Here is a 25,677-nt window from a genome sequence, read left to right as displayed (position 1 = left end):
TTATTGTGAAGACTAGTCGAAAAGTATTTTTAAATCTGACATGAATAATGTTTTTTGACCATTATCATGCATTGTAAGTATGAACTAACAAGACATATAATTTACAAAATCCCATTTCATATAACAGCACAAGTATATTGCTATCAATCACTGTTCAAATATTATTTACCAATCATTATTTTATAGAAATGTATGGTGTATTTGTGTAATATGTCAATATAACATTTTTCCACTGTTTGCTTCATATACCTATAAAAGTATTTTACAAGTAGGTACTTTTGCACATTGAAATAAAATTAAAATTTCTCCAAATTTGTTGATTGCACGCATTGGTGTAAAAAAACTCGGTTATATCATCATGAAATTGAATTAAAGGTAGTTACAAAATTAGTTATAGAGTTATAGTAATGAACAAACATAAGGTTTAAAATTTATATAAAAATAATTTCATATCAATGTCTAATTAGACCAAAATTTTGTGGAGTATCTCCGTACCTCTTCCTGACACATAATAAATAATAATAGTAGTTTAATACAACGATTTATGACATAAATAGTATCTAAATAAATAATTAATGTATCTTTATAATGTTATCTATTCAATACCTTTTTTGCTTACAAGTACATAAGTTAAAATAATTTAACACAATAAATAAAAAACCAATAAGTTTATAGTAGATAAGAGCTGATAGCATATGTCAGCGTGTTGTTGAGTAATAAACAAGCAAGTGAGTTAAAAAAATATTCTTATTTGCTTGTGGATATACATTTATCTAAAAAAAAAAATTATAATATTTATAAAGTATATTTATGTATAATGGAAAACTGTTGACCCCTTCATTTAAAAAAATAAAAATAAAATTTTGAAAACGTCCTTAAAGGCTGTTTTACCATGTTTATAATTTAATTTTAAAATTATGATTTACAATCATATAAATCGACCTTCTCAGATGAAAAGTAAAAGTAATTTAAAAGGTAACACGAAGTTGAACGTATAAATATTTTAGATTCTAAGCGGAGAAAGTAAAAATGTATTGATTTTACAACGATACGTGTTTTTTATTGACTTGTAATTATTTATTTATTTTTATGTAATCGCCTTTTGAAGAAAAAAACAATACCAAAAAACAAGAATTTTTATGAAAATCCAGTTTTTCATTAAATCGATTAAAATAATTACAAGTTTGAATTGTACTTCTTAACTGTTTTAAAATATAAAATTGTTGAATGCATTCATAAATATGTATATTCAATATACATAAATAATATTATGATTCAATGTCACACATTTGTACAATTAATTATCGTATATTTTGACGAGAATAAAAATTTTTCATTAATTACCTTTCATGTCATTACCCTTTCATTGACTTTGTGCCTATTGGTTTTTGAGCATATTTCAAAATTCTCTATTCAAAATTTGGAACTCGTTTGTGTAATAATATAATTACTAACGTATGCAAACAATAATTTTCTTATAGTTCAACATTATTTACTCAGCTGTGTATTATCATTCAAAGTTTTAAAAATTATTTTTATGTGCTGGTAGAATTTTGTTTTTTAGAAGATAAAAATAGATATCAACATACACAACTATACATGAGACATAGCCCAAAATATAAGTAGGTATGCATATTCTCAATCTAAAACTTATATTTATCAAATAATTCTATGTCAATTTTGAAAAATATTTTCATAATTCAATTTCAAAGATTTTTTTCGTTTCTTTATGTTGTGAATTGTATTTAGTAAAATGTTGGTACAGTAAATAAAATAATTTTTCTAATTAGGTATAATTTTATTGAACACATGAGGTAAATTCACTGGCATTATTTAATAAATTTGTCAGGCTTCACCTTGCAAGACCAGCTACAATTTTAATAAGTATAATAATATCTAATTACATAAAATCAAAGGCTTTAAACAGATGACTCTTATGCTAATCTACTATTTTCATCAAATTTCATAACATTTTTTTTTTCATTCATTTTTACTTTTCATAAATATTGAATTTATTGAGTTTAAGAAAAACTATCATAGTTTTAAATTTCTTTATTTTTGTCATTGGTTGTTGAAATTAAAATAGTTATTATGAGTGGATATAATTTTTATCTTTATTTTCTATTTGATTAAAATAATCATTAACTTTATTTTAACTCTTTGCCGTTTGCATTTAACAGGGTTAAGAAGGGATAGATTTACAGCATTTAATATATCTCGGGAAACGTTGTGTAAGATCAGCTAGGTATTATTATTAATTTAATTAAATAATAAATGCAATATTTATGGCAAAAACGTACCGACTAGTCCTCCTATAAAGATTATATTCGAGTCGATATGTTAATTAGTAAGTATCTGCGATGCGTATAGTATATTGATCATGAGCTTATGACCTATTTTAATAATACAATATGTATGGTTTTCTATATGATTTTGAACTGTATATTTTATTCATGACGTTATATAATCGTAAGTAATTAATGCAGTAGCTATGCAATATTGTAGAAGCCTACCTAATAAATTAACGATGTAAGTTAAAATCGCGCTGTCAACGGCTACTTCTATACATTATAATTAGAATTGTGATTTTTATACATTAGCATATTTTCTTTGAAGTCCTTATACATATAGTACTAGTTGCCTTAATTAAACCATGGTTGGGCTCATAGTGGATTAAAAAGAAAGATTTTTTTAAATTTATATTTTTGCATACTTTAATCAAAATGCGTTATAAAATTGTATGTTTAAAAGTTTTGAATATAAGACTGCATTTATATTTAATGAAGAAAAATAATTATTGTTTTATATTCTATTCATTACTGATACGGTTGTTTATATCGAGTAAATGATAAAATATTATTTTAATACGTACTATAGAATTGTTAATTAAGTGATTATTTGTTTTAAATAAATAAATTAAAAAAATCATTAGTGTACGCGTGTTTGTCGTGTAGAATGTAGATATAAATGTTCATGTGACATTTATTGTAACATTTAAATAGGTAAACGATTTCGAAAAATGTCTAAAATTCAAAGTGAAGGTACTAAGTTAGTAAAATTTGTTGAAGAATCGATTACCTAGTGAAGTTTACAAATCTACTTTTAAAATACTTTATTGTGTCAATATGTTACAAAGCTATTTAAGGATTGACAAAATTTAACATATATTTTTGAATATTTTTAAAAATTAAATGTATATTTTATCATTTTGTATTGCATATAAATCCTAACCTTAATTATAATATTGTAGTTTAAACGTATTTGCCGAAATTCAAGGAGATTCCGTTGTTCTACTGAATATGTTATGCATTATTCAGATTACGGATCAAGTGCCTACGTTGAATCGCCTCGTATTGCGATTACGACACAATATATCGGTGTCCGTTTGCTATTCTTTATACATAATAAATGTATAACATTATACAATTTTAATAGATTCAAAGCGTATAAAAATAATACATGTTTTATCCACATATATACTCTTTGCACATAGACATATTATTATTTTGCTCCTCTCGGTATCATTGATACGAAACGTATAATCCGATCACTTTGACGCACACGAATAAAAATAAAATACACACAATTTAAAACACAAGTACTTTATTAAACTGTAATGTTCTACATAGCAACTACATAGAACGGTCATCGCTGAATAATCCCTTTTCATCTTCTATTATTTATTACACATACCTATTATCATAGCTTAATTTAGTTTCCTATGTCAAAATACATAATATTGTTATTAACCTATTAATATTTACTGACTAAGACTTATTTAAAATTTGGTTACTTATTTCATAATTATTTCATTAGTTATTTTTTATACGTATCTAATGTATAATACAATATGTCTTACTAGGGCCGGAATTTTAAAGCCCTTAAAATCCTAAAAAGTACTTTAATGCCCTATATAAATGCTGAATAAGCATTAAAATTGTTGTGAGTCTCTCATTCTGTTACTTGAAACCAAAATTAAATTCATCGGTTAGGTTAAAACACGTTAGGTTACAATATAAATAAAAACAATCAGTACAGTTTACTAATTAATAATTAGTAGGTTCCTTTATAATTTTACTGTGACAATAGGATGAATAATGAATATATACCATTATACCACATATAATAATATATAATTTTATACCATAATTATTACGCGAAAAAGTTTGGGTAATGACTTTGGGCTATAGTTCGAGTGGTGTAGCTTCATTTTAACTTTGAGTTTTTTTTTTTTTTTTATTGTTAAGGCTGCATTTTCTTCAACTCCACAATCAATTATTTATTTTTTATTTCAAAATGAAATATAATTTCGAAAACACTCAAATTCACAATACACAGATAGTATTTTTCGTGTTTTAATATTTTATTAACTTTATTGTAAATCACGTATAGCACAGATGATATGTGTGTATATATATATATATATATATATATACATATTTATAAGTATATAGTATATGAGTTAGTATAACTTATGACTTTATGAGTGTTATCATTGATATATACTTAACTATCTAAGACACTTAACATTTGATTATATAATTTATAAAATTATACGTTGACTGCGGTGGGTGATACGAACGATGGTATAAGAATATAATACAATAACGACATTAAGTTAAATAAAATAATACAACAAAATCTTTGCAATTCAAGTTATTTATTTACTATATTATAATTATAATTCGCGATGTGTTGGTAAATAACTAGTATAATATATGTAATAATAAATAAACTAGATTCGTTGAGTAAAATATATGTATAAGTACGATATTCAGTTATAATGGTACCTTTTGTATGTTTTTTTTTTTAAATCAGGGCATTAAGTTCATAAATGAATATGCCATATATATTATATATATTATGCATATTATATCAATACATGTTGCAAGACGTATCGCCATGCCCATTTATTATATAATAATATATATATATATATATATGTGATTATTTACTAAGAATACTCACTCCATTAATTCTATAATAATATGGTTAGGTATTCGAAATGTGATTATTGACATTTTTAAAATGGTGAACTAAAAATTATATTATTTTTGGATATTTTTAATTTTTTCAGATGCTCTCAGTACATATACCTACTGTGACAATATACCAACTACGGTTCGCTGCGATAATATTTTTTTCGAGTGAGCACGATCGTGTGGTTGTAATATTATGATAAATTCACGCCATCGTGAAATATTACTTATGTGTAATAATTTGTAGTATTATTAAATAGACCAAACATGTAATTATTATTATATGGGACACAGTGTAATACTCGATATTCGTTAACCGTTAAACAATATCCAAATTGGTAAACGGTCATTATTTATATAGCCTATTGTTTAAAATACAAACGTGAACATTTTTTACGATCAATTAAAAATGCATATTTTATAATGTTAAAAATGTTTTCTATTTAGTATACAAAGTATATTATAGTTCCTGTAATCTGTATGTGTTAAAAATATCTTGTACCACAAAGTTCAAAGAAAAATGTATATGACTTAAGCAAATCTTGATAAATAATTTCAAACATTTATAATCAATTATATTTTCATAATTTAAAAATGGTATATATATCTACTAAATTTTTTAGAGTTTTAACTAAAATCGTTCCTTATGTTTGGAAGATGAGAGATACTTAAATACCAAATGATGCTTAAATCTAATCAGTCTTGATAATATTTGAATTTTCCACTGCTTCGGCTTTGTTCATGTCATATATTAAATAATATTTAATACATTTCATACTATATGTTTTTTTAAATATATATAAATTATAAAAGTTTCCGCGATTGTCAATCGAAATTTACAACTGTAAAAATTGTCCTTATTTCGCATTTTTAATGTCCGACTTCATAAAGTGACCTAGACCTAGAACCTCGGTCTCACCAAGAAATGTATTAGTATATATTAATCATAACGTGACACAGTGCGTGCATGTACGCCAGTCGTTAGTTTAATATCAGATGCATTGATTAAGTATTATTTGATTGCAATACAATTTTTGAGCCGTACCCACTTCAGATTATCACCAATATTTCATTTTATTCATAACTGTACGTCTGTATACAACCGTTGTTGTTATAATAAATGCAATTGAGTAAACATTATTTAAAAGTTTTAAAAATGTATATTTTATTTTTCACTAAAACTTGAAAATTATTCCAGTATAGAGAGTGAGGTGGTGATACAAAAGAAACTCTCAACTCTTGCGTTTTGATGTCGTTTTCAAAAAAATTATTGCGTAAACGTGCGTCAGACATGAAGTTAAAATAAATACTTATTTGGTCAAATAGATAAATACATTTATGAAAATGAGTTAACGCTAAAATCTGAATTTCAGAAAGATATTTTTACTGTGCGTGTTTTTGAGAATACATTTATACATAACATTATGTACTATTGATAATATTAAAATTTATAGTTTTGTAGAAATCTAAAGATGCTATTGACGTATCGGAACTAAATGTCAAGTTTCAGGGTATTACTCTTTTACAACAAAACATGTAATAAATATATTGAAATCATAAATTTTCGGTTTTCAACCTACAAATAAAATTCTATTCCGTAAATAATGATATGATTTACAAATACGAAGCAGTGCGTTACACTTGATTCTGATGTTGAAGAGTTTTTGCCTTGAAACATTTGTGACAGCAATTTAATAGGTATATTGCATATCTGTATTCGATGTATCCAAATAGCGGGATTAAAATATTATGTAGGTATCTACATTGTACAACTATAATACTAATTCATATTTTACACGATGTAAACCACCATTAATCGTTCAACTTCGATCTATGTGAACAGACGACATTATACGTTGAGCGTTTCACATTATTGTATCAGAATTTAGTTTCGGGAAAAAAATTCAACCAGTTTCTAGAAGATACAATAGGTACGATGGCTAGGGTATTGGCTTTCTTGTCTGTGATTTTGTTCAGCATATATACGACAGAACAAGCGTATTTTCTAGAAGAAGATTTCATCGAAAAGATCAACGAAGAAGCAACGACATGGAAGGTAAGATATTGCGCACACAGTAAATAAACACTTTTTTTAAAATTTATCAACTACTTACATCAGATAAGTGAATAATTTTTATTTGTATCATGATAAATCAGATAAAACTGTGTATTGCTTTTACGCATACATAAAATTATATAACACTTTGTATTGTTATATTATGACAACCGTTAATATTTAATTCCTAATGTAGATAATAAAATTAAAAAAATTAAAACTGCATGATTGAGAAAAACGTACATCAGTAGAAGTTTGTTAATGTTCGTTAGATTTAATTTGATTAAGAACTGACAATAATAAGTGATACGTACACGAGTATACTAAACGTATTGATCAATTCGCAATATGAGATTAAACAGTTAAAACAATTTTTTTTTTTTACCTTTCAAGCTAATTTTTTGATTTTTGTAAAAATAATACGGTTGATACAAATAATATTTATTATTTATTCATAAGTATTATCCATAAACTGTGATTGTTGTTAAAATTAAAAAGTAGAAAATTTAATATGATTTTAAATAAAAATAAATCAAATAATATTTCTTGATTTGAGGTTCTTTACACTAGAACTGCTAAATATGAATTTTAATTTAAAAATTATTCAATATTATGTACTTAATTCTTAAAAATTTTTACAACACAAAAAATAAATTTGTATACAATTAAAAGCATATGGATGAATTATTTTCTCATTTCGAGCTATGGTAATGTGACACATATGGAAAAATTGTTTTCACGTTTTTGTGTGGTTGTACAATTTTTTTTTTTTGTTTGAAAAAAATTTTACAAAATAAAATATATATATAGTACTGAATAATTTTGAAATTTAAATTAATATTTTCAGTACTAGGACAACAAATCTATGTATTTATCTTAACAAATTACATTGTGATAGCATACAAAAATTATACAAGCAAATGATAATAAACTGTTTGTATAATGATTATTTAAAAAAAATTTAAAACTAGAATACACATTCACCTTTTGATCAAGAAGATACCTAATTAAAATGGAATCAAGGAAGTCGTTTTTTTTTTATAGTAAAAGCTTGAATATTAAGTGTACCTTGTTGTTAAGTAGGTATTGGACATAATCAATCTGAATTCAATGATATACTTTTATATTCAAAAACGATTTTAAATGGACTCAGCCACTGTTTCTAGGAATATTTTATAATTGATTTATGTTAATATACTATTAAAAATAGTTAGTGTACTATCTATACTATTAGATTTCAACCATGTTAAAATTAATTTTTATTTTCATGTAGTTTTTCGTTTTATTTAAATTTAAACATACAGAAATAGTTACAATGATTCATTATATTATGATTTTCCACTTCTTAATCCTGGAAATGTTTATGATATAAATACTCTCTCAATAGAATTATGGTGTTATATAATATTAATTTATGTACGATTACCAAATTGTGATTATTTTCAAAGGAAATAAAAATCATAATTTTTTTTTTTTTTTTGATACACGATATTTTTATTACTAAGTAAACAATTAAAATTACATACAGAAATACATCATTAATTTATCATTCAATAATTCTCAGCCACACGTTTAATAAATAAAATAAATTATGAATTATAATTTTTATATTCTCACTGGCTCATATTTCTAAAATATGAAATATTATCTATATTATTATAAGCAATGATAAATATATCAACTGTAAGATAAAACAATTCAATTAGGCCGGTGTTAACTTCGATCCAAAAACATCGATTGAAAAAATCATCAAACTTTTGGGATCGAAAGGAGTTCAAGCCGCACACAAACTTAATCCTAAAATGTACAAATCAAAAGACGAAGCTTATGATAATATATTTGACAGAATTCCAAAAAAATTTGACGCAAGGAAAGAATGGAGACGTTGTATTACGATCGGACAAGTACGTGACCAAGGAAATTGTGGATCGTGCTGGGTACGTTTGAATAATTATAAGTTCAAGTTTAAATTAATAGAATTATATAAATTTATATATATATACGAAATAACTGTACGTACAATTGTATTAGGCCTTAGCCACGAGTTCAGCGTTTGCCGACCGTTTATGTATAGCCACAAATTATGAATCCAACCAACTGTTATCCGCAGAAGAATTAACTTTTTGCTGCCATTTGTGTGGTTTTGGTTGTCACGGAGGTTACCCGATTAAAGCTTGGGAATATTTCAGTAAACACGGTATCGTTACAGGAGGAGATTATAGATCGGGAGAGGTATGATTGGATCGATTGGTAGAAAGTTTTTATATAAAATGTTTAACATAATCAACGAACGTGTACCATTAATGTTATTATTCATGAACTGTTAGGGTTGTATGCCATATCGAGTCGCGCCGTGCATTCGTGACGAGTATGGAAATAGCTCGTGTAGGGGTAAGCCAATGGAAAAAAATCACAGATGCACGAGAATGTGTTATGGAGATCAAGAAATTGACTTTAAAGAAGACCACAAATTCAGTATAAATTATTTTATTAGTTGTGTAACGTTAATACGTTTTAAATTTGATTAAATCATGATTACAGCGAGAGACTATTATTACCTTACATATTCAACTATTCAAAAAGATGTTATGACTTATGGACCAATTGAAGCGTCGTTTGAAGTGTATGACGACTTTATCAGTTACAAGTCAGGTAAAACTATAAAAGTGAATAGATATGGATGACTAATTATTTCGCAAATACTATTAAGTTTCATTTTTTTAGAGAAAATTATATAACGAGTACATTTTTACAAAAACTAAGTCTATATTTAACTATATTTTTGATAAAACCAATAGTGCGATGAGAAGTGTAAAAACTCACTTGAATTCAGTGTGAGTTTACTTATTTAGACTGATCATCCAATTTTATCAAAGTTTTCAAGTTTTTCTAACTCTTCGCTTAAATTTGTTCTTAAAATATAAACAATTAATAACTGTCATACATTGATTAAAAGTACACGGAACTGAAAAAAGTGTGATTGTGTGAGTTTTACAAAGAAATCGAAGATGTTTTTAGATTTTTTTATTGCATTATTTATTATATTTCCTTTATTGATCCACTGGAAAACAAACCAAATTTGTTATTAGAAATATATTATACTCGTCGAACATATCATGGTGTTATTATACACACGCATCGAGCTTTCTACCGCCATATTTGCACTCCAGTGGCACATGCTAATAATCACTAAATATTAAACACATATTATTATACACATCATTCACATGTAATTAAATAATTGCCTATATTGAACTCCTTAAAAATGGACACTAACAAATCTCCTTAGAGTAGAAATTGGAGACACACACGTGAGGAATTATCATTTCTAAGCAATTAAATTTTATGGCTTTCAGGTGTTTATGTGAAATCGGAAAATGCTACGTACTTGGGAGGACACGCTGTGAAGTTGATCGGTTGGGGTGAAGAATTTGGAGTCCCATATTGGTTGATGGTCAACTCGTGGAACGAAGATTGGGGCGACCATGGTTTATTCAAAATCCGACGAGGCACAAATGAATGCGGAATCGATAATTCGACAACTGGCGGTGTACCAGTAATCAATTAATAAATTATGCTATTCATTCGAGAATATTGTCATTTTTTCTTTTATATTTGAATTATTTGTATTTACTCTTTAACGTTTTGTTCTCATTGATTTCTCACTGGACATGATTATATTTTCTATATATTTCAGACCTTTAAATCGTCGTAGTTATATTTAATTAATTACTTATTCTAGTTTTACTTAGAAAATATCAAAAATTATAAACACTTATCTTTTATTGTTTCGAGCAAGAGCATATAGTCATACAAAACCTTCATCATCGAATTTTCGAGAAATGTATTCCCTTGCATTATGGTTGTAACTTTATTGTTTATCTACAAAGTAATACTGTTTAATGATTAAATAATAAATAATATTTATAATCTAAATTATACAAAATTAACGCATTGTAGATACATTCATTAATGTTCCATTTGACTGTTAGAATTCTAAAAGTAGCAGAAGGAAAATATTAATGAATATTAAATTAAAATACTTCTATAAAATATAATGAATAATTCTTAAATTACTCTTTTGAATTTAGTTTTTATGTAAATAATCTAAAATATATGTTGCATCTAAATATAAAATAAAAAATTTATCATTGAATAATTTTATGAATAAACAGTGTACTGTATATACCATGTACCATATAATATGCATTACATATATTATACATAATCATGATAAATCAATTGCTATAATATGAAAAACTAAAATACAATTAATAGTGTCTTATGAGAAACACTTGAATCAAGTATTTAATTTGAGTAACAGTTTTATAGGTTGTTAATATTATAATTTATAGTGTGTTTGAGCATCTCTATAACAGAACAAGCATACTTGATGCGAAAAAATGCTATAACCTAAATCAATAAGCAAGCAACTACATTGAATGCAAGTCGTACATTGTTTATGTTTTCATTGAGAAAAGCCATACTGACTTTATTTATTAAATAAAGAGATTTCAGAACATTATATTTAAATTACTCTCAAGTCTTAATAATCAATTTGTGTAAGTTAACATTTATAAAAATTGTAAATTACAAATAGAACAATGTTTATAATGGTTGTTAATTAATTATCGTATTTATTTAATAATATTAAGATTAAAAAGACCCTTTACATATAGTTGATGAATATCTTCTCTCTTATCTCAAATATTTAGAAATTACTTAACATTTTTTTTTTTTTTATTTAATAAGTAAAAAAGAATTTATTGAATAAAACAAAGTAATAAAGAAAAGAAAAAAGTATACGTACGTCCAATATACATACCTATATTTAATAAAATACTTGAACGATTTTTAGTTGTGAAAATAAAGTATTTATATATTATATTTTTAATAATATTAATTATTATTGAATATTTTGATGATCAAGACTGGGGTGAATTTCGACTCAAATACGCTATACGGGAATATTTCTTAAAACTTTTGGGATCTAAAGGAGTACAAATTCCAAAAAAATTTAATTTTGAAATGTACAAGATCGATGACGGAGCTTACAAAAAATTATCCTGCAGAATTCCAAGGTGCTTTGATGTTAGGAAAAAATTTTAACACAATTGAAAAAGTTCGAGACTAAGGAAATTGTGGATGGTGTTGGGTAAAATATCGATCGACCCGTGTCAAAATTTGAACATAAATTATTTTATTTGGCTTTGGTAATGAGCTCGGCGTTTGCCGGCCGTTTGTGTGTATCTAAAAAAAAGAAATTTTAATGAATTCTTATCAATTTCTTTTGTCATTCATGTGGTAACAGATATTACGATGGTTATTGGATAAGAGCTTGACAATATTTTAAGAAACATGGTCTAGTAACTGGAGAAGATTTAAAATCCGGAAAAGAAAACAATCTTTTCAGAGAATAGTACTAATATTAATATTTATTTTAACTTTTCACCCGTCATTTTTAGGGTTGTAAGTCATGCAAATTGCTTTGTTCTTATGACCAACAAGGAAATCATACATGTTTAGGTCAACCAAGTGAATCAAATCATAAATACGTAGAAAAGTGTTATAAAAATCAGGTCCTCGAATTCGATTAAGATTTATTTTGATATTTTTACATTTTTTAACCTATTTAATCATTGTCCTTGTACGTAACTACTACTACCTAATTTACATAATCATATAAAAGGACGCTGTGACTTATGAAGCAATTGAAGCATCGTTTGATTTTGTAAGACGATTTTCTCTGTTCAAGTCAAATAAACCAGTCAAAATTTGAGTACATTATATGTAGTTTTATTTATTATAATAATATTATTAAAATATCATGTTTTAGGGTGTTAACGTTCTTTGGAGGACATTCCATAAAATTGATAGTACGGGGTGAAAAAAAAAGAATTTCGTATTGGTTGATGGCAAACTTATGGAATGCACTATGAGGTAATACTGGTCTTTTCAAAGTTCAACGAGGCATAAACGAATTTGGTGTTGATAATTTGACATCTGATGGTGTTTCACTAACTAGTTATCATAATAACAGTCATATAATATTTTGTCTTTGTTGATAAAATAAAATAAACTTTATTATTAAATGACGTATTTTTATTGATTTTTCAGTGTGTATGAGATTTTATAATGATTTTTTATTACATATTTGTCTACACATGTAGGTAATTTTTTTTGATCAATGTAATTTTATTTATCTAGTTACTTGTTCGGTTAATATATTCTTAGAAAATAAAAAAAAAATGTTATAAGTATAGGTACCTATATTTTGTAATTTCGAGTAAATATAGATCTATTTATACAACCTTTGATTGATTGAATTAATTTTTGCCAAAATATATATTTACTGAATTTATATATTGTAACTTGCAAGTTACAGTTATGTATATTTACAAAATATTTCTTTAATGCTAACAAAATAAGTATTATTTTAATTTAAAACATAAAGACTTATTGCATTTTATTATTAATACCTATGATAAATGAAAATTGAGCTAATTAAATTGCATTCTATAATATTATAACAGCTTTTATAATATTGCGTTTATTTTTTATTGGCATGTATTTACAAATCTAGTGATTGCTCCTAGTAGATATTTTCAGCCCGCTCTCTTGGGTTATAGATTTTAACTTAGTCATAATGAAAAAAAATATTTGTTATATTTTTATATATGTGTAATAAATAATAATCGTATAAATTATACACTGAGTTTATTAAATGGTTAGTCAGTAACTAACTTCAAGTCAAAATAAATTTAAAATGTTTATTGTTTTTATAATTTATAATAAAACTGAGTCATAACATAATATTTCATAAAATAAAATGCATTAAAATATTCATTGATTATTATAAACTAGAGTTACTGACTTTCTAATTAATTAATGTACACTGTACAGTAAGCAATATACATATTATCATGATACGTATAGGTTTGTTATACTTTGATGTTAATGGTTATTACTGTGACCGAATTATTTTAAAAATAGAAAGAAAATATGTTATAATAAATATAAATAAATATAAATATTATAATAATGGTAATTTAAAAGTTATTTGCTTCTAATTATATTATGTTCTATATGTTATAAGTTTATATTTGAATTTTTTTCATATCAAATAGGAAAATTTAAAATACAAAGTTGAAATTAAAGAGTTAAATGGTCTAAGTAAAGAATTTAATTACATTATATTAATAACTAGTTATATTTAGCTTTCCATTAATATTTAACAACTAATTTAACTGAATTGATTTTAAACAAATATGAAAGTAAAGATTTCAATTTTTATTTTAAAAAGTTAATTTAATTTATTTTATTTTCAATTGTGTTTTATATTATTAAGTTTCAATCGTTTTCGCTTTTATAACAAAAATGTTTCAGGTGACGTTTTGTGTGAATTGTAAATTTTAATTACGAAAAATTTCAATGAAGTACTAAAATAATTTATTTTACTACATATTATAGTAATACAATAGGTTGAATTATTTTTTGCTGAAACGTTTGAATTTATATAAATTTATGTATAAAATACGTAAAAATATTATGTATCTATGAATCATATTTTTAAACTTTTTTTATTTATAAAATAATGAATATCGTTATTCACAATTAAAATATATTATTTCGTCCAAATTATAACTCAAGATGTATAGGTATAAATGTATAATAAACAAATAAGCCATAGGATAGAAATATTTTTGGCTACTAAAATTATGTTTACACTGGTTGCCAATGGATGGCGTTGTATCAATGAATAAATAATTTTTCATAAAATTACATTTTATTAATTTAGTTATTAATATCAAGGTTTGGTCGCAAGTTCGTGACGTCAGAGATTGATAATTTTAATTGTACATTAAAATAATATTATTTTTATTCTCAACGACGAATATAATAAAAACAAATAACCAATTAATTCAGAATAGATTAAACGACTATAAAAATTAAAATAAACCTATATTATAATAATTAATTACGTAATAGTTATAATAAGTATGTATTTGAAATATAACTTGTATTTATTGATCTAGTTTTAATATTTATTAAAACTATAAAATAATACATAATAATAATAAATATATAACTATAAATTTTATTTTTACTGTACACATTTATAGTAAGTAGGTACCACTATTTAAGCATAACTAAAAAAAAAAAAAAAATTAATAAATAACAAAAAATAAACAATTAATAAATTATATTATGTTTTTAATTATAATTTATAATATTCTGTTATTTTAAAATGTTAGTTTAAATTTTCATTTTAAACTGATAATAGCTAGGTACAAGTTCAGTCTGCTAAAATATTGTGGCGATACGAGATTATCACCACCATGATTTTTCTTTGTATTTATTGTAAATTTTACCATTTTTGTTGTAATTAATTATTGTACCGCAAGTCTTACCAACGCGCACGAGATCCCAATCTTCTATTTAATCGGGCGGAATCTGCGACCTCACGAAATCTCATCTACTGCGCGACATTCGAGGCGTCCATCCCGACAACATGGGAGACGCATCGCGCGAGCAGTTCCGGCTATTTATAAGACTTCCGCCAACAACGCCAAACGTCATCGCGGGTTTCCTTGACTCACTCGATTCGGTAGCCAAGCGCCCCGCCCAAACTTCGTTTCGCCGCGATCTTCTTGTCATCGACCTAGACGGAGCTTTACGAATTCTACGAAGTCGCCATCGTCATATCGCATAACAACTCCGACGCACGTCTCAATGCGCTCAAAAACGTCATTTGACTTTGCCCGCACAGCTCGCAGCAATTTGCCCGTCACGCGACGCTCACGACCGATCAAGGCTTGCAGTACAAACCCGAGCTTTTCCAGTCACACTTGATTACATTCGAAGTTCAACACACGAAAACATCACCTACCACTCGCAATCTAACTTTATGGTTGAACGTTTTCACTGAATGCTCAAATCCGCGCATAAATCGACGAGCTGGTCCACGAAGCTATCCATCGTGCTTCTCACGCTCCGTCCCACGATCCAAGCCGGCCCCGAACACATACTCGCCGAGCTGGTGTACAGCGCGACGCTCCGACTCCCAGGCGAGTTTTTCCACCAGACACCGCCCGAACCGCATTCGCCCGAGCCAGGGTCTTTCTGCGTCAAATGAGGAGCCAGCTGCGCTATACGTCCGGGACAGACCACGACACTCGACGCACCACGTTCATGCCCACCGATCTCGACCGGACCAGTCACCTCGTCTTCACTAAGATCGACGTAGTCAAGCCGCCACTTCAACCGCATCACGAGGGACCTTACGCAGTGCTGGGACACCGTGAAAAAACTTCCAAGGTACAACGCGATCATTCGACGACCTGGATTCCCATCAACCGACTCAAGCCAGCATTCCTACACGCGTAATTACGATTGAAAACAACGCGCGGTTGTTTTTCTTTTCACTGAGTGGGAGTAATGTGGCGATACGGGATTATCACCATCATATTTTTTCATTATATTTATTGTAAATTTTTTCATTTTTGTTGTTATGAATTATTGTACCGCGTCATGTTTCCGATCGGGAATCAATTTACATATACTGCACCCCCTCCTCTCACGCTCGACTCGTCGCGGCATCAACGACGCCTAGTGCGACGTCTTTATCTGTCACTCGAGTTTTATACGTCCGCTTCGCAACATCGACCTCTGTAACACGCAAACGTTCGTGTACTGTTTCGACTCGACTCTCAAACCGACCTCCATGCACACGTTTGCGCCGCACATTGTTACGCGCCCGACCACGCGCGTTTCTTGATCTCACGACGCTTTTAATATATTTTTATACTTTTTCTATGTACGAATAATTTTTATTTTTTGCAATTATTACACTATATTACCAGGGGCGGACTGGGCCGACGGGCGGGTGGGCGATCGCCCCTTGGGCTGTTAGAATTTTTGGCTTTACGATAATAGATTACAATAATAATTGTATATTTTAGTTGATAATAGAGAATAAGAAATTTTTTTTAAAATTGTATATTGCAAATAGGCCGAATGACGATGATTGAATAATTGGGAGTGAGGAAAAGTCACTTATTCTATTTGTCTAGGCTATTAATATTAAGAAATGTATGCTGGGATAATGCTATTTGTATTATACTATAACACCTGAGCGGCTGGGCCTTAATCTGTGATCGCCCGGGCCAGTTTACTCCTGGATATTATGTATAATTATGAAACGCTGACTTGTTTTTTTTTATCCCAACATTTCGACCTCAAACTCGTTCACAACTCGACGAGTCAAATTGTTATGTAGGGCAGATAGTCTACACCAACATCTGTTATCCCCACAATACTTTAAAAATAACCGAGAGTTATTAAAAAAGTATTATTAAGTATCTATTGTAATATTTATATTAAACGTTGTTTATATCATTTAAATATTTTTATTGTAATAGTGCATTAATTGTAAACTATATAGTAATATAATAAAAGAAATAAAAATAAACGACAATATTTTTATTATTTAATATAAAATTAATTTTAAATATATGATTAATAATTTTCAACTTTGCTATTTTTGTTTGATATGATATTGTTGTAAAATGTTTTGCCTTTTTGAATATTTTACATACGATGAGTTTTTCGAGAATAAATGTATAATATTTAAAGCAAGTGTTATCATTTTCATCAATCCATGTTGATATTAATTGATCATCTCTAAAATAATTAACTAATTTAATTTTAATATTTTTCTAAAACTGAATTTTTAAAAAAAAACTTTCGAAAGAAAATATATAAATACGATTATTAATGTTGACTGTTGTAAAAATATTCAGTTAATGTTTTGAGACCCGTATTTTCATTGATATCTAGATAATTTTTATAAACAATTGATTTTGATTATTTATATTTTACTACCTAATTAATAGTTTAAGTATCAATTACATAACTTTGTATTCAATTTTCAAGTTTCGGCTATAAATATTATACATTTGATTTTCACTAGGTATTTTAATTAGGTATATAATTATTTTGCATTGTAAATATTTCTAGACATCAATAAAAACAATTTATGTGGGATTTTATACACGATTTTCAAGAATTTTCATCGATTAAATCAATTTTTATTAACATTTATAAAAATAAAACTAAATTAAATTAAAAGTTTCAAATCTGTATGAATAACTTGAAGAGATAAAAAATATCTTGAAAATATTGTCGTGTATAAAAAAATATCATATGAATATTCAGTAAGAATTTCAAGTATCTACGGTTATCCATTTTTTTTTTTTTTGTCACAACAAAATATTAAAAATCGTTTGAGGATAAATAGTTATGTATTATTTGATATCGATAGGTATTTATTGCAAGTCGTTTTGTTTATTATATGACTACTTCAAAATTTTCATGATAGCTCATTAATAAAATATTTGTTAAAATATTTTATTTATTTAATTTTAAAATTGCTAAAATTAGCTAGAAAAAGCATTTTAATTATAATTATGAAACATTGTTTTTATAATGTACTAAATACGCATAAATGTTACTATAAATATAGCACTCTGTTGACATAGAAAAACGTATTTAATTTTTTTTTTTTTGTAAAATATTATTATTATCAGTAGATACTTAATAGTCCTTCAATGTAAAGAGGTTAACTTGTGATTTTGATATAACTTTTCAATTGACAATAATATTGAAACAAGTAATCAAAACGATATCAAAACTTTATACAAACTTGATAAAAAAATAGTTGTACTTATACGTACATTTTCAAGTGGAATTTACTCATGGGAATTTTATATTTTTAATATTTTTTGTGTATTATAAAATGACTATGGAATTTTCAATTGAATAGATTATTTTTATTATTTAGTATACAAACACTTGACAATTTTATAAAAAAAATTTCTTAGAAATACTTAATAACATAATGTCAAGGGAATGGGATGTATATAAATGTAGTACAATATTTAAATAACGAAACTTGTTATACTATTGTTGTATTCACTGGCTGCAATGCAGTAGATACTTTATTTTATTTTTGTTATACATTAAGAAACAACATATTAATAATGATTAGAATAATTCCTTTTGTGTCTATTATTTTAATCAATGGCTATGTGACGGAACAAGCATATTTCTTGGAAAAAGATTTCATTAACAAAATCAATGAAAAGGCAACAACATGGAAGGTAAAACATGTTTATTTTTATAGAAATATATCATACTACTCATACTTAGTTATTGTAGTCTGTAAGTAATGGTATAGCAATAATAATAATATAACATAAATGTCATAAATTGTATTTTTTGATATACATTTTATAAATTTATATTTTAAAACTTCTAAAAAGTGTATATAAAATTAGGGTAACAAATAATTCAATTACATTTTTAAATGTTCTATTTGAAACCCATAAATTGTTTGCGCACAAAATATTATACTACAGAATTAACTCCATGCTCATGTGTATAATAATACACTTTACTTATTTACTATGCGTTCATAGGCAAGTTTAAAATATATAGAATATTAATTTTATATTGCTCAAAATTATTTACTCAAATGTATACAATTTAAATTTATAACTATTATTTTTATGAGTCAGTATATAGTATTATATTTTTTGAAGATAAACTTATTTTTACACAGCACATAAATACCTAAGTGAGAAACACATGTCACATGCTTTGATATCCTATAACACGATATTATCATAATGCAGGCAAAAAAATTTAAAATATAACGAGGGAAAATAAAATATAATTACTGTTTTATTATATATAAATATTTTTCTTAAGAAAACATTAGGAAAACATATTTTTCAAATTTAATAGCTTTGTTCTACTTGATAGATTACACTTCCTTTATTATGTTTTTGCGTCATATATTTTACTTATTCATACTTCAACCCATCCATCCAAGTAAAACGAATAGAGCTGAAGATTTTTATAAGCATTTTAAAATTGAAAAAATGTGTAGTGTGTCTAATCTCTGCACAAACTAATTGTTGTTTGAGAAATAATGTATACAAAAAAGTTGTAAATTTAGTAAATGCGCGAAAAATTAAATCATACTATTTTTTTAATGAAATGTGTATGTTTGTAATATAAGATTAATATCATTAAATTTTCCACACTATTCTACGGTAATTCTGTATTAACTCTAAAGTTAATAAAAAAAAATGAATGATAAAAATATACACTATTTCAATAATTTATTAAATATTAATATTATCAATAATATAATAAATGCAATGATTTTGGCAAAAATGTACCCTAGTTAAAAATTATATCTCTTAGATAATTCAAACTTTGTTCAATTTTTTATTTAATACTCTTGCCACAACGTTTACTTCAAACGTAGATGTAAGCAAAATATTGAAAATGTGATACATACAGAGAAAGTATAAATAAGTACTTTCAAATATAGTTTTTCAAGTATTATACATGCTTCTTTTAGACAATCTGTGTTCGAAAAGGTTGTATCGCAACACAGAGTTTATTCATAACCAATAAAGCTCCATTCTTCAAGTGCTTGATATCTGCTTAATTTTGACCAGTTCTAGATATAACTACAGGAATATTAAAAAGTTTTTCAGAACTTTAAAAAGAAACAAATACTGGTAAGCGGTCAACAAGCTCTTTTCCTGTTAAGCAGCTTACCATACCAATGAACAATACAGAACCTACTTCAAAAGTATCGAATTAATTTTGAAGTTTATCTGCTCTATTAATATGTAAGTTTTAAGTGTTAGCATATTCGATAAATAAATAAATATGCGGTTTATAATACAATTATTTACATTCATAACATATCTATAGTACCTATAATATTATAATATATGAAATATATTGCGATCATATTTTTTACATCTGTCAAATATGATAGTAAATTTTGTTGTTATATAATTTTTCTTATCTTTGTTTTTAAATGTACAAAGGTTTAGGAATTCGAATTTTTTTCTTCAAAATCTAATAGTATGTTAGAAATTAATTAAATCAGTAAAATAATTTAATATGGCTCAATGGAGAAGTGCAAACCTTACTTTCTAATTAAATTTTTTCATACACTCTTTTTTTTTTCATTTTGTTACTGCTTCTGACCGACCACAATTTACATAAACATTGTTTATATCATATACTTATAAATTATTATTATTAACTTTTGAGTTAATACTGACTTACCGTGACATAGTTTAAATAGATTTGTAAAGCTATTTTACTCCCGAGTATTCTATTTTTAATATTTTGTCAACATTTTAACATCAATACTCGTAAAAATGTATTGTGAATTTACGTTAATTTTTTCTTTTCAGTTACTTTACTTTATTTTATTTTTTTGTATGATAAAAAAATGTATTAAGTATTTTATATTAAATTTTTGAGTTTGTTAACTTAACTGACATTCACAGAAAAAGAATCAAAAATCACAAATTTATTTAAATTACTCAAAAATTAGAAAAATATTTTGAAAATTTTATTAAGTATAGATACTATTTATAATATGAGAACTACATAACGTATAGTTTTTTTTGTTTTTGAATTACAACAATTAATCTTGCCAAATATTGATTTGCGTGAATCTTGACGTTTTTCTCTAATTTTTATTTTTCCGATTATTTTGAAAAGAGCTGGGAATTTTTAATTTAATTTTAACTTAGTACCAACTAGATTCATTTTATTACCAAAAAAGATGTATTGAAGTTGAAAATCAACTCAATTTTTCTAATATAAATTGTGTATACACACCAAAGAATAAATTGATACATTTATACATCATTCTACTAAAAACAATAAAGTATTCCTAAAATCAATATTTATTTATTCACATTTAATTACCATAACGCATAAATTAATAAATTAGGCCGGTGTTAATTTCAACCCAAGTACACCAAAAGAACATATTTTAAGACTTTTGGGATCTAAAGGAGTACAAATTCCTAACAAAGTTAATTATAAAATATACAAATCTGAGGATGACGCTTACAAATCGTATGTGGAAATTCCCATAAAATTTGACGCGAGGAAACAATGGATACGTTGCAAAACAATCGGAAAAATCAGAGACCAAGGAAATTGTGGATCATCTTGGGTAAGTAAAATTAAAATATTGTCGAGCTTATGTTAAAGTTGTACGTTTATTTTAAATATGTTATTTCATTAGGCGTTGGCGACGAGCTCAGCATTCGCTGACCGTTTGTGTATAGCTACAAATGGAGATTTTAATCAATCGCTATCCGCCGAAGAAATAACTTTCTGCTGTCATTTATGCGGTAACGGATGTTACGGTGGTTATCCGATAAGAGCTTGGAAACGTTTTAAGAAACACGGTCTAGTAACTGGAGGAGATTATAAATCAGAAGAGGTGTGTGTGATTAACTAATTAACACACACACACACACACACACACACACACATATATATATATATTTAGATTAACCGTTCGTCCGTCGTTTTTAGGGATGTGAACCATACAGAGTGCCGCCTTGTCCCTATGATGAACGAGGAAATAATACATGTGCAGGTCAACCAATGGAATTGAATCACAGATGCAAGAGAAAATGTTATGGAGATCAAGATCTCAATTTCAATGAAGATCACAGATACAGTATAATTTATTTTTATAGTTTATCAAAGGCGGGAAAGGTAATGAGAATAATCTTCTCGAGTTATGTTAAGTGAACATAAGTTCGTTGAATTAGAAGTTAATAGTTAACAAATAATAAATTTATATATTTAATATATTAAATTTATTCAGTTAAAAAAAAAATTATCTACTTTTTTAATAAACCAGTAAGTTAAGTTGTTCACATAAATAAAGATTATGTTTTTTATAATTTCTTAAATTATATTTAAGCATAAATTGTAGTATTTTGACTACTATTGTTGCATTGAATTATTTTTATTTGAAACGTTGTATTCCGTGTATATAAAACTATAAAAATATGAAAACTAAAAATGTCTAAAAAAAAATTAAGTTCAACTTGTTATGGATTACTTTTTAATTAACCAATAAAAGCTAAGTTATTTCCATAATAAATTAAACTAGTTAAATTATTGAGTAAATTAAAAATCAACTAATTATTCAAATAAACGAGTTTAAAAAACAAAATTAAATTTACTATTAACTTTACTTTAACTTTTAAACTAGTTAATGCCCGCCTTTGAAATTTATGACATAAAGTCAAATACACGCGTAATGTTGAAATTATGATTGTAGCTAGAGACTACTATTACCTAACTTATAGAAGCATTCAAAAGGACGTCATAAATTACGGGCCAATCGAAGCATCGTTTGATGTGTATGATGATTTTCCTAGCTACAAGTCAGGTAAAATATGAAGAACATGGTATATAGTTTATGGTATTCACCATCATCCACTATATTTTGCGAGTACATTTTCTTTCATACATTTAATGGTTTTTAGGCATTTACGTGAGATCGGAAAATGCCTCATATTTAGGAGGACATGCTGTGAAGTTGATTGGTTGGGGTGAAGAACACGGAGTACCATATTGGCTAATGGTCAACTCGTGGAACGTAACTTGGGGCGACCAAGGCTTATTCAAAATTCGACGAGGCACAAACGAATGCGGAGTCGATAACTCGACAACTGCTGGTGTACCGGTTACTACTAAAATATAATAACTAATTAATTGTGCTAGTCATAAGAGAACACTATAATTTTTTCGATTATGTATAAATAAATAATCTATTCCTTATTTTTATTTTCAACGGTTACCTACTAATTTGACATCACGTCGATTTTCATGTTATCTATACAGATAAGTGAATAATTGACGTCTTTTTATACTCTGATATGTATTATGGTAAAGATGTTGTTAAATTATTATTTTATTTTAAATAAAATTATGTACCTAATGGATAATATTTTGATTTATCCTCTATATTTTTAAATAATAAATGCACTAATAATATTTGTTTGTATAATAAATACGTAGATGTATATTTATAATATAAATATAAGTAGGTACAATATTAATGCGAACACTGATTTTATAGTTTTTATACATTTATTGTTAATTGTACCTATTCATTTTCAATGTTATAATATCACTTAAATTTGCTTACTAATTTGTTCTCATAATTGTTTCATTATTTTATTAGATTCTTAACTGAATTAAATTAAATTAAAATATACATTTAAAATAATTAAATTGATTTAACAATGATACTTAATAAATATTTTAATTTTTTTTTGTCGTCAACATTTTTTGATTGTAATTCTAAAATAATATTTGTGGGGACTCAAAACTCTGATGTATATTATCATGTTATGTACACACAGTGACATTTTGAAATACAATGTTTTCAAAAAAAGTTATTATTGTTAAGTTTTTATACAGTAACCTTAATTTAACATAACATATTGTACGAAAATATTGTAACTCTGATGATTTTGTGAAAATCCGTCACGATCTTGATAATGCACTAACAGTAAAATTGACGAATCTACAGACATTCCAAGTTAAATAATCTAGAACCGTTGACCATGAAAAATAACACAAAACCAGATTATTCAAAATTATCGAAATTAACTTTGATACCTAATAAAAACAAATAAAATACCACAGATTCGTCAAACAATTATTTAAAATCAACTATAGGCCAATAGAAACTTTCAAATTTTGTCATTTTATCTATAGAAAATAAATTTGCATAAGAAATTGATTTAAGGAAATAAAATCGAGAAAATTCTAATTATGAAACTAAAAATTTTTGCTTGTTGTTGCGCATAATGTTCTTTCATTTAATACTATTTCATTTTTTGTTTTTTTATGTCAATAAAATGAATTTTAAAACAAATTTTTATCAATACGTGTTTTTTTAAATTTTTGATAGGAAGGGGGGGCACTCAAACTTGCATCTAGCGCCAGAAAATCTTACGGCTTGATGTACACAGAGTAATAACCTACTTTTTAATTATTAATGTAATTTTTTGATATTTAAATTGTATTCTAATATTTAAAAGTTTAGCCTATGTACATTTTAAACAAATAAATTAGTGTACCTATTGTGGGATTTACCTGATCAGTGGTCACTGATCATGGATAGATAATTACGTTTTATTTATTGAAATTTATTTTTCTTTTATCTGCACTACTGGAAACTTTTTGATTCATATTTATATAATATAGATTGTATTAAATAACCCAAAAATAACCTATATGTGCAGATAATAATAATATTAAATAGATAGATATGAAGGTATGTTACTACTTACTCAATATATAAACACAATAACATACATTTTTACAGTAAATATAGGAAATAATAGTTAAATATTAGCTAAAATCATTAATATATATTGTCTATTGTCGTCTGATATTTAGTAAATTGTAGTAATTGTAAATCATCAGCACGAGTGTACGATGTATAGATGTATAGCGGTCAGTTCACGCAGAGTACACTGTGTAGTATGTGTGCGTATACCGTTTGCGTGTAATAAATAATAATCAACAAATCTATTTAGGCCACTCTGGGTTTAATAATTTCCTCAATAATTGAATAAACTGTTCAAACAGATCACGCTTTTAGATGTTCGTTATATATATATAAAACTAGCTGACCCCGTGACCCGTTAAAAGTGCCAACTCTATTAGGTATATTAATAAGTAGATATTTTGATATAGTTTACTAAGGTCATA

The 25,677-nt window shown here is 26.2% G+C and overlaps 2 protein-coding genes across 2 annotated transcripts; both read left to right on the top strand.

The window, feature by feature from the left end:
- The first annotated feature begins 6,767 nt into the window (after positions 1-6,767).
- Positions 6,768-11,043, top strand: LOC112602421 (cathepsin B-like cysteine proteinase 4). Its single transcript, XM_025350491.1, has 6 exons — positions 6,768-7,035; positions 8,742-8,972; positions 9,067-9,267; positions 9,363-9,510; positions 9,577-9,687; positions 10,392-11,043. The coding sequence occupies exons 1-6, from the start codon at positions 6,916-6,918 to the stop codon at positions 10,601-10,603; spliced, it is 1,023 nt and encodes a 340-aa protein (XP_025206276.1). The 5' UTR covers positions 6,768-6,915; the 3' UTR covers positions 10,604-11,043.
- A 7,959-nt stretch (positions 11,044-19,002) lies between these two features.
- On the top strand, positions 19,003-23,859 carry LOC112602409 (cathepsin B-like). The gene is made up of 6 exons (XM_025350472.1): positions 19,003-19,196; positions 21,872-22,099; positions 22,172-22,372; positions 22,468-22,615; positions 23,228-23,338; positions 23,436-23,859. Exons 1-6 carry the CDS (start codon positions 19,077-19,079, stop codon positions 23,651-23,653), a joined length of 1,026 nt encoding a protein of 341 aa, XP_025206257.1. The 5' UTR covers positions 19,003-19,076; the 3' UTR covers positions 23,654-23,859.
- Positions 23,860-25,677: the final 1,818 nt, after the last annotated feature.

This window comes from Melanaphis sacchari, unplaced genomic scaffold (genome assembly GCF_002803265.2).
Source record: "Melanaphis sacchari strain LSU unplaced genomic scaffold, SCAv2.0 Contig88_pilon_pilon, whole genome shotgun sequence".
Taxonomy (NCBI): domain Eukaryota; kingdom Metazoa; phylum Arthropoda; class Insecta; order Hemiptera; family Aphididae; genus Melanaphis; species Melanaphis sacchari.
The sequence above is the reverse complement of the archived record's forward strand: the minus strand, read 5'-3'. Positions and strand labels throughout refer to the sequence as shown.

What these genes read in the sequence shown, in the direction of transcription:
- LOC112602409 (XM_025350472.1), top strand. Translation starts at nt 19,077, where the DNA reads ATGATTAGAATAATTCCTTTTGTGTCTATTATTTTAATCAATGGCTAT. An exon ending in AAAAGGCAACAACATGGAAG is followed by an intron (nt 19,197 to 21,871) that starts GTAAAACATGTT and finishes TTAATAAATTAG; the next exon opens with GCCGGTGTTAATTTCAACCC. An exon ending in TTTTCCTAGCTACAAGTCAG is followed by an intron (nt 23,339 to 23,435) that starts GTAAAATATGAA and finishes AATGGTTTTTAG; the next exon opens with GCATTTACGTGAGATCGGAA.
- LOC112602421 (XM_025350491.1), top strand. Translation starts at nt 6,916, where the DNA reads ATGGCTAGGGTATTGGCTTTCTTGTCTGTGATTTTGTTCAGCATATAT. An exon ending in GAAATTGTGGATCGTGCTGG is followed by an intron (nt 8,973 to 9,066) that starts GTACGTTTGAAT and finishes CAATTGTATTAG; the next exon opens with GCCTTAGCCACGAGTTCAGC. An exon ending in TAAAGAAGACCACAAATTCA is followed by an intron (nt 9,511 to 9,576) that starts GTATAAATTATT and finishes TCATGATTACAG; the next exon opens with CGAGAGACTATTATTACCTT.